Raw genomic sequence first — 11,152 nt, forward strand, 5'->3', positions numbered from 1 at the left:
GATATACAAATATTTTTCTATTATACTAAGTATGCTGTCTTGACAAAAGCTGAAATGTTACTCAATGTTTCCTTTTTATTTTATTGTGGTAAAGCATACATAACATAAAATTTACAATTTTAACCTTTCCAAGTGTATAGTCCCACGGCATAAATACATTCACATTGTTGTGCAACCATTACCACCATCCATCTCCAGAACTTTTTCATCTTCCCAAACTGAAATTCTGTGCCCATTAAACTCCCCATCTCCTCCCTACCCAATCCTTGGCAACTACCTTTCTATTTTCTGTCTCTGTGAATTTGCCTACTCTAGGAAGTTCATATAAGTGCAGTCATACAGTATTTGTCCTTTTGTGACTGGCTTATTTCACTTAGCGTATCTTCAAAGTTCATCCATGTTGTATTTGCAGCTTGTCAAAGTTTTCTACCTTTTTTTTTAATTTTTTTAATTTTTTTAGTTTTCTACCTTTTTAAGGATGAATAATATTCCATTTTACAAATGTACTGTTACTAATTTTAATAAATGTGATATATTCTAAAAATCCACAACTACAATTGAACTCTTATAACGTTCTATTTCAGCTGAAAATGAAGTTGAGATATCATTTTAACCAGAAGTACCTACTACAGTAAATTGGATTATACTCAATCCCTGAACATGTTCTATATTCCCTAAATTCTTCAAACATATGTTACTTCAAGACATAGGACAGAGTTCATAACTCTGTTTGTATTTACCCACATTGTTTATAATGCCTGAAAAGACCAGCACACAAAACTCTACCATTCCTCTTTATCTACATTTCATTCACTCAATCTTTTTAAACTCATGTAGCAATGCTGTTTTTAAATTTTTATTTTTAAAGTAATAAGTGGACTACCTTTTGTGTAGATGAAAAAAAGTATGCATTTGTTTTTACATGCATCCAATATCTTTAGAGTTATACATGAGACAGTTAACTGTAGTTGTCTCTGGAGAGGGAAACTGAGAAACAGAGCAAAGGGAGACTTTCCAGGGTATACCTTTTTATTAACATATCTTAATGACTTTATAACAGATAAATATAATCTCTATTCAAAATATAATTTTAAAAAGAAATTATAAATTTATAGTTGTAATTATAAATTATGAAATTATAAATTCAAAAAGTGTAAGTAGGGTTAAATTCTCTACATACTCCCTCATTTCACTCTTCAGGTGTAGTCACCATTGGCAGTTATAGTTATGATTTTTCTTGTCATATTTACATATGTCATCCCAAGATAGCTTTGAGCAGCAACTATTAAACATCCCGGAGTTATATAATATTCTAGTATTTGCTTGACTATGTACTCCTGCCTTCTAAGAATGCAACTGAGAATACATTGAGAAAAGTTGGATAGTTATACTTCTTCTTGAGATAACTTGGTATGTTATGAAGTCATGAAGCCAGCAGTTAGAACCAACATTGCGGGAAATAAGATCCCACACAAGGTAGCTACACTGGTCCCTGAATGACACTCTTAAGGTCTTTCCCTTCAATATATCTATGTTGGTATCTTGATCAGAACCATATAAAAATCCAAACCGTGGTGCTGCTAAGTCCAAAAACAACTACCACAGTTATTCTCTTTCAAAATTAAAAAAATGTGTACTATCTAAGATAAATGTATGGCATAATTGTAAGATTAGAGAGTATTTCTCCAAAAAATACACACACGAGGTTACAGTACTGACCATCAGGTAAAGAAAATTACCCAGGATAAAAACACCGTAAACAATAGTTATCATATTGGTACATTTCCTTCAATTTTTTTATTTTTTATTTTGAAATAATAGTATAAAGCACGGTATACACTTCACCTAGATTCCCCTACTGTTAATATGTTACTACATCTGCCATGTTCTCTCTCAAAATGTATACGTAGGTTGCAGACATGATATCCCTTTATATTTAAATATTTACTCTTACATATTTCCTAAGAACAAAGTCACTCTCTCATAGTATAACCAGAGTATGTTCATTAAAATCATGAAATTAACATTGATACGATAGTATAATCTAATCTACAGACTTTATTCACATTTGCCAATTATCCCAATAGTGTCCTTAAAAGAAAAACATTCTGGCCCATGTCCAATCCAGGATATGTTGCCTTAAGTTATCATATCTCTTTAGCTTCCATTAGTTTGAAATAGCTTCTTGGTTTGTCATTCATTGTCTTTTACAACCGTGACATATTTAAAAAGTACAGCCAGTTATTTTGGTAGAATGTCCCTTTGGACATTTAGACGTCTGATGTTTCCTCATGATTAGATTCAGGTTGTGCATTTTTGGCAGTAATACCACAAAGGGACGCTGTGTCCTTCTCAGCATCATGAATAGGCATATGATGTCAGTTTGTCCCATTACTGGTGATGTAAACTTTATTTAAGATGGTGCTTGCCAGGTTTTTCGCTGTAAGATTACTATTTTTACCTTTGTAAATGGTAAGCATTTTGTGGGGAGATACTTTGAGATTACACAGGCAACCGATCCATAAGACTTTTACCCAGTAGTTTTTACATCCATTGATAATTCTTGCCTACTCAATGTTGTCAAATGGTGATTGTTCTAACTTACATCATTCTTTTTACATTTCTTACTCAGTGAAGCACTTTTCCTTCTTCGTTTAGTTACCATAGACTCATCGATTCCTACTTTAGTCAAAAGGTTATGATCCATTATTAATTTCAATGCTTAAATTGTCCCAGATTCTGTCAGTATGACAGACTACCTCTTCAAACCACCTCCTGTATCCTTTAACATGTCCCCGTTAGTTTTTGAGCTAAGGCTTACTTTCTGCAACAAGATGCTTCAGGCTCATCTTTTTTTTTTTTCCATTGTGGTAAGAATGCTTAACACGCGATCTAGCCTCTTAACAAATACTTAAGTGTACAACACAGTATTGTTAACTATAGGCATGATGTACAACAGATCTCTAGAACTTATTCATCTGGCATAACTAAAACTTCACTCATTGAATAGCAACTCCTCCTTTTCCCCTCATTCCAGCCTTTGGCAACTACCATTCTACTCTCTGCTTCTATGAGTTTGACTATTTCAGGTACCTTCTATAAGTAGGATGATGTGAACTCGTCCTTCTGTAACTGGCTTATTTCACTTAGCATAATATCCTCAAGATTCATCCATGTTGCTTGTAGCAGGATTTCTTTTTTTATGGCTGAATAATATTCCATTGTGCACATATAGCATTTTCTTTATCCATCCACCAATGGACATTTAGGTTGTTTGCATATCTTGGCTATTTTTAGTAATGCTGTAGTGAACATGGGAGCACAGGTATCTCAAGGCTGCTTTTAATTATTTTGGATAACTACCCAGAATGGGATTAATTTGTCAAGGAACTTTCCACACGGTATTTTATAGCAGCTACAATCTTTTAAATTCCCACCAAGTGTACAAGGGCTCTAATTTCTCCACATCCTCACTGACACTTGTTATTTCGGGGTTTGTTGTTGATAATAGCATCCTAACAGGTGTGTGGTGACATCTCACTGTGGTTTGGATTTGCATTTCCCGATTAGTGATGTTGACCATCTTTTAATACACCCGATGGTCATTTATATGTCTTTGGAGAAATGTCTATTCAAGCTCATTGCCCATTTTTTATCAGGTTATTTTTTGCTCTTGAGATGGAGTTTTTTCTATATTGTGGATATTAACCCTTTATCAGATATATGGCTTACAAATATTTTTTTCCCATTCCATAACTTGCCTTTTCATTCTGTTTCCTTTGCTGTGTAAAAGTTTTTCATTTTGATGTATTCAGACTCATCTTACAATTTCCCTGACTCAGCCTGGAGTTGACCATTTCTCCAAGAAGCCATGGTTCCTTTTAGTGAACAATGGTATTTAGCAGCCAAGATTTAGCTACTAGATGTGCTCTTTCCTACTGGGGCTTCCAATCTTTTTTCATACGGATTATTTACTTAGTCATGATGACAAGACAGTTGCAATTTTGTATCTTGTTTTTACTTTTACCGTGTTTCCCCGAAAATAAGACCTACCTGGACAATCAGCTCTAATGCATCTTTTGGAATAAAAATTAGTATAAGACCTGGTATTATATTATTATATTAATTATATCATATCATATTATATTAAAGACCAGGTCTTATTTTATTTCAGACAGGGTCGGCTGCGATCAAAACAGGTCTTATATTAAGTTTTGCTCCAAAAGACTCATTAGAGCTGATTGTCTGGCTAAGTCTTATTTTCAGGGAAACACAGTCAATTGTTTTCCATATTAACATAGTTTCAAAATTGTTTAATGATTGCATAGTACTTCCTTGAGTGGCCCTTCATACAAATTGCAAAACTGCTCTCAAAACTGAGTGCCACAAATCACAATGCGTGAGAGAATCAGTTTGTTTTACCTCACATTTTATTCTGCTAGGTATTATCGTTAAACTTTTTACTTTGCTATTTGAGAAAAATATAAGCATTTCTTAGTTCTATCTCCCACGCACAAGTACAAAATAAAATTACGTTTCCACTTAATCCACACCCTGTGAGTTATTCTTAGTTCTGAGGTGGGAACCTAAATTTCAGAAAGGTGGTTCAGACATATATCTTCTAAGTATCGTGTAATGTTTATAAGAATGGACTCGGGAACTAGTGCTGTGGGTCTGATTTGTTTCCACTGCTAACCCGCTGTGTAACTACAGGGAAGTTATTTGAACATTTCATCCCAATTTCTTCAGATAAAATGGGGATGAAAATAGTATCTACCTCCTAAGGCTATTTTGAAGATTAAATGAGAAATTATATGTAATATGTAAAAGCACTTAAGAGTAGTACCTGCCTCATTGCTGTCTAAATGCTAGCTGCTCTGATTATTAAGATGGCAGTAAAATAAGTGTTTTTTAAGGAGACTAAATTTTGTTGCACATTTATGCCGAGTGTGAGATACGAGATGTTTCACCAGGTTCTGACTTAATCTCCCCACTTCTTTGAGGCTGAATTTTATACCTATTTATACTTATTTTATAGCTAAGAAAAAGTACTTCACTTCCTATCACGGTAGTAGAGGAAGAACTGGAATTTGAGTCTGTAGGTGACTACGACCACAAAAGCCATGTTTTCCCCCTTGCTGACTGCACATACTGAGTTCATTCAATATAAAAGATCTGTGTGGGTGGGGCTGGCCTGGACATATTCATGAAGTCTTGAGCCAGGTCTTGAGAACAGGGTAAGCGTCACATAATGGGGAAGACAGCATTATAGGTGAGTTAATAAACGGAGGATTAAAAAAGGGGGAGGGTATAGCGTTCATATATTTAAGAAGTAAGAACACTGTAAGCAGTGGGTTTGTGGGAGGGACAGTGGATCCATTACCTGAAAACCTACTAGGTGCCAGGTGCCGCCCTAGGCCTTGAAGATGTAGAGATAAATTGTGTAGTACAGGAGGCTGACAGATCAGCACCTTCTCTAGCCTGAAGAGTGGTATGATAAAGGTTAGCACAGGGCACAGAAGGGTTACCGAGGGGCACCCGAACCACGGGGACGTGGGAGAGCGAGAGCGAGGCGACGCTTCTAGGAGGGGCTGGAGCTGAGGGATGGGGGATCGGAGGCAGATTCAGCGATAGAAGGGCATTCTAGGGAGCAGGGGAGGGGCCGGGCATCTGGCGCGCTGCAGGGCAGGTGAGCAGCGGGGGAGAAGGCTGGCCTGGGGGGGGGGGTAAAAAATGCACAGGCTGCGATCCAAAAAAAAAGGCTGTGTTGACAGGCCAAAGAACTGCGATCCTTATCTGGAAAAAGAACTGTTCCAGAGTCAGCTTTTAAGCAGAAAAGGCAACCGTTTAGTTACGAGGCTCGTGCATTGGACACGGGCAAGGCGAAAGGCAGCGACACTGACAAGGAGACTCTCTTTTTTTAACGAGTAGTAAAACCCCCGCGATTGTGACGAAAGCTCAGCTCGGAGCACGACGCGGTGGAAGCGCCGCGCACCCGCCTCTGCTGCAGCCGCGCCGAGCCGCGGGCGGGGTCGGCGGCGCGAAGGGCCCCTGGCGGGCTGCCGGGCTTACAGGGTGGCGGCCTACGGACGGGGGCTGTGTCCGGGTGCTGGGAGGACGTGTCCCACCTCCGCCCCACCCGCTCCCCTTGCGCGGCGTCTGGAACGCGGCCGCCCCGTCTTTGTTTTCTGCGTGGTGCACTCCTCCCAACCCGAGCACCCCTGGATTCCTCCTCCGCCCCCACAGTGGACGCCTCCGGTCGCGGCCCTCACCTGGCCCGGTCGCGATCCGGACCTGACCATCTCCCGCAGCCTCAGGGAAGCCCAGACCGAGGGAAGCTGCACCGCACGGTAAAAGGAATTAACCGCCGTGTACTCCCAGCTCCCCTCGGCCCGCCCCTCGGGCTTCCGCTTCCGGGGAGGAGCCCGCCGAAGGCAGCCGCTCATAGTCTCCAGCGCGCCACCGGGGCCGCTCGGGTTCTCCCGGCCCGGAGCACTGGGCTTGCGCAATAGACCCCCCCTGGCCCCGGCCCCGGCCCGTCACTCCGCAGGGGAGCTTTGGGGAAGCCTACAGAACGCGAGCGGGGCGGGGCTAGGGAGGGGCCTGCGTGGGCGGGGCCTACGCGGGGCGGGGCCTACGCGGGGCGGGGCCGGCCTGAAGGGGCGGGGCCAGGAGTACGGGCTCCGGGCTGAGACGAGTTCCCGCGCGGGGCTGAGAACTGCCGGGCTCCTGAACACCTGGAAGAACTGATCTCGCGGCCCTTCTGCGAGGACGTCCGGCGGAGGATCGCTGCCCTGCATCTGCTGGGGGAAGTGGCGGCGAGGACGCGCCGGGGCCCGAGGAGGGGACGCGCCGTACAGGGCGGATCGGAAAGAATGGCTCTAGGCTCTTGGGTTTTGGCTTTTTTAATTCGGTGTCTCGTGTGCCATTTTGAATGAGTTTCTTCTTGGTAGTCAATAAAGATGAATCCTTGGTCTTGCTATCTTTGTATAATTCTCATGGCAATTTCAAAATTATTCGCCGTGACCCTGATCTCAGGACGATACTCATTTGTTGGCATTCTGGTTTTCCTTCCATGCATAGCTGTCTACTCTTCAATCTAGGTAATTACTGTTCAAAAATGACACGGTATTCTGACGGTGGCACGAATTTTAATGGGAGTTAGTCTTTGGTGTGTAAGGCATTGAGTTTTGGGTTAATGTTTTAAATCAAATAGGGGGAAAATTAACCCAAGTGATTCCATTTTTCTAAACAGAAAAAAGAACTACCCTGTGAAAGTCTCAATAACAGTTAAAAAACAAAAACCCAGAAACTAAAATCTGTCCACCAATATATTGCACATTCATACTGAGGGATTTTGGGGAAACTAGGCATTTAATAAATTTAGCTTTGAATTAGATTAGACTGAAACCTCTCCCTTCATCCTTCATCCCTCACCTATAATATGTGTTTAATATATTCACCTGAGATTAGATTTTTTTTCTTAGTTGACTTGATTTTTTTAAAAAGACACTGATTTTTCTTAATACGTGCTTATTTTAGAAAATATAGATGAACGAGAAATAACAATCACTGATCTAACCACGTTACCCAGGGAATGCCACTCTTAACAGTTTGGTGAATTCCGTTCTAGACTTTTTCCAGCGGTGCATGCATATGTAAATATATTACAACAATACAATATGATACATATTACTATAATAAGTGTTTTCTGTTAATATCTTATCAACACTATTTCTCATTAACCTACAACTACACAATGGCTGCCTGGTGTTCCAGATTCCTACCGTTTGGAATTTTATGTTTCCACTCCCTTTTTTTTGTTTGTTTGTTCATTGGGGTTTTTTCCCTCTTATTTTTAAGGTAATAACATCTGAGGTTTTTTGTTTTGTTTTGTTTTGTTTGCGTTTTCCCCCCAACTGTTTTGTGGTAAAATACACAAAACATAAAATTTACCATCTTAATCATGTTTGAGTAGGATTCAGTGGTATTAAATACATTCATAATATTGTGCAATCATCACCACCATCCATCTCCAGAACTCTTTTCATCTTGTAAAACTGAAACTCTATGCCTATTAAACAATAACTCCCCAGTCCACTCCTGCCCCAGTGCCTGTCAACCACCATTCTACTTTCTGTCTCTATGATTTTGGCTACTCTAAGTACCTTACAGAAATGGGAACATACAGTATTTGCCCTTTTGTGACTGGCTTATTTCACTTGTCTTCAAGGTTCATCCATGTTGGAGCGTGTGTCAAAATGTCCCTTTTTAAGGCTAAGTAACGTTCCATTGTATGTTTATGCCTCAGTTTTTTTTATCTATTTATCTCCTAATGTATACTTGGGTTGCTTCCACATTTTAGCTATTGTGACTATTGCTGCTGTGAACGTGGGAGTACCAATAGCTCTTCCAGATCCCGCTTTCAATTCAATTATTTTGGGTATATACCCAGAATTGCTGAATCATATCGCAATTCCATTTTTAATTTTTTGAGATTCGATCATACTACTTTCCACAATGGTTGTGCCATTTTCCATTACCACAACAGTACACAAGGGTTCTAATTTTTCCACATCCTCAGCTACACTTGTTATTTTATTATTTTTATTTTTAATAGTAGCCATCCTAATAAGTATGAGGAGGTAAGTCATTGTAATTTGATTTATTTGCATTTCTCTAATGATTAGTGATGTTGAGCATCTTTTCATGTGCTTATTGGCCACCTGCATATCTTTAGAGAAATGTCTATTCAAGTCCTTTCCCCATTTTTTAAGTGAGTGTTTCTATTTTTCTTGTTGATTTTTAGGATTTTTCAAGGTTAATCATTCTATAATTTAGTTGTAATTTTGATGTGTTCATGGGATGAGGCATTTATCTACTCTGCCATATTGGATCTCCTAAAATCTATTTTTTCCTAAGTATTTTATTCTTTTTGATGGTATTGTAAATACATTGTTTTCTTAATGTCCTTTTCACATTGTTCATTGTTAATTATATAGAAATACAACTAATTTTTATGTGTTGACTTTGTATCCTACTACTTTGTTGAACTCATTTATTAGTTCTAACAGTTTTTAATGGAATCTAGGGTTTTCTACATATAAGATCATACAATCTGTGAACAAAGATAATTTTTACTTCTTCCTTTCCAATTTGAGTGCCTTTCATGTATTTTTTTTTCTTGCTTAATTGGTCTGGCTGGAACTTCCAATACTATGTTGAAAAGAAGTGGCAAAAGTGAGCGTTCTTGCCTTGTTCCTGATCTTTGAGGAAGCGTTTCAGTGTTTCATCGTGGAGTGTGATGTTCACTGTGGCATTTTCATATATGACTTTTATTATGTTGAAGTAGTTTCTTTCCATTCCTAATTTGCTGAGTGTTTCTTATCATGAAAGGATGATTTGCTAGTCTCTGAGTGGCTCAACACTTTTTGTTGGTTTCCACATCCACATCTCTGTAAACTTTTTAATTATCTTCAAAATCTCAGCCGAGGGTGTCTTCCATTTCCTTCCATTTCCTTCCTTTTTATGATCAGACTCATAAAAAGCCAACATATTGTCCAGAGGAAATATGTTGGTAGCTGAGATTGGAGGGTTGGGTGAAGGAAGATGAAGAGGATAGATGTGCTTCTGCATAGGCGGTAAAATGGATAAGACTTAGCGATCGATTTGGGAAGTAAGGTGAAGGGGGAGGTATTTATTGACCTTGATTTCTTGGTTTTTTTATCTGGATGGATGATGGGAGAGATCCATATTTAGCAGGGAAGTTTATTAACTCACTTCCCCCAATATTTTATTATGAAAAAATGCAAACTAGGAACTCATTTGGGGACATATTAATTAGGGGTGTCTTGGAGTAATCCAACAGATGATATTAAGTAAGCTACTGGATATTTGAGTCTGGAGCTTGGTGAAGAGGTATGGGCTGCAGATACACATTTCCTCTGAGTCATCTGTGGTAATCGAAGCCATAGGCTTCTGAGTTCGCGCTAAGGTTATTTCCTCAAGAAAGCCTTTCCTTCCACCTCTCTATTCCACTCCTACTAACTAGGTTGTGTGCCCCTGTACTAGGATGCCATAGCACTGCTTTCCATTTATGTGATTAGTTATTTAATGTCTGTCTTCCCAAGTAGAATTTCATCTCTAGGAAAGCAAGGATCTTATCTTAGTATAGTATTCCAGTACCTGGCACAATGCCTTGCATGTAGCAGGAATTTTTAAATTATTGAGTAAATAAATGAACCAACAAGTGTTTGGACTGCTTTGGTGCACTGGGGCTGACAGACACTTGAATGCTCCGAGACTCAGGATTATCCAGGACTTACCCCTTTGAGCCTGATATGGAAGTTTAGGTCCCTCTAGTACCATGGTTAATGACTCTGTTTGGTCTAGGCAATGTTTTATAATGTAGTGCATTGGATCGATGGCTTTTCCAATTGGCTTACCTCTGAAGTGTGAAGGTCTCTGTTCATATTTAACCATGTTCCAGTTTATAGGAAATAACCGAGTTGAAAAGTACATAAAAATCTAAATTAAAAGCACAGTTAAGATTTATAGCCAGGATACAAAATTCTAAAAGCCAGAGGTTGTGGACTGGATAATAAGTTAAATGTAGGAAGTAGGGGCCCAGTTACACTTGAAAAGATCTAAGACTGCCCTGTTGCTTTTCCTCAAGCCATTTGGTGTCTTCTGGAATCATTTCTAAGCCAACGGTTCTTAAATCTTTTGAAATCATATACAATTTTGCGAATGTGCTAACAGCTATGCATTTTTTCCTCAGAGAAATGCTAATGTGCACATTTCTGAAATATATGTAAGTACACACATGTATTTATCAGACACATTTCAGGAGCCTCTCCAATGATTTCAGGTTACAAATCCTGTTCTTACCTAATTCAAAACCAGCTTTCGGGGCCGGCCCGGTGGCCCAGGCGGTTGGAGCTCCATGCTCCTGGCTCCAAAGGCTGCCGGCTCGATTCCCACATGGGCCAGTGGGCTCTCAACCACAAGGTTGCCGGTTCAACTCCTCGAGTCCTGCAAGGGATGGTGGGCTGTGCCCCTTGCAACTAGCAACGGCAACTGGACCTGGAGCTGAGCTGCGCCCTCCACAACTAAGATTGAAAGGACAACTTGACTTAGAAAAAGGTCCCAG

General features: G+C 39.8%; 1 protein-coding gene across 2 annotated transcripts in view; it reads right to left on the minus strand.

Moving 5' to 3' along the window:
• The window catches only part of CCDC14 (coiled-coil domain containing 14), a 38,963-nt gene extending 32,553 nt beyond the window's left edge, over nucleotides 1–6,410 (minus strand). The window contains exon 1 of one of the 2 annotated variants that reach the window (XM_081066727.1): nucleotides 6,273–6,410. In XM_081066727.1, the coding sequence (XP_080922853.1) occupies nucleotides 6,273–6,302 (30 nt within the window). In that variant the 5' untranslated portion in view covers nucleotides 6,303–6,410. The remainder of the gene's footprint in view (nucleotides 1–6,272) is intronic. The other variant, XM_081066728.1, reaches the window with a different exon arrangement.
• Between the last annotated feature and the right edge of the window lie 4,742 nt (nucleotides 6,411–11,152).

Source organism: Rhinolophus hipposideros, assembly GCF_964194185.1.
Source record: "Rhinolophus hipposideros genome assembly, chromosome: 2".
NCBI lineage: Eukaryota > Metazoa > Chordata > Mammalia > Chiroptera > Rhinolophidae > Rhinolophus > Rhinolophus hipposideros.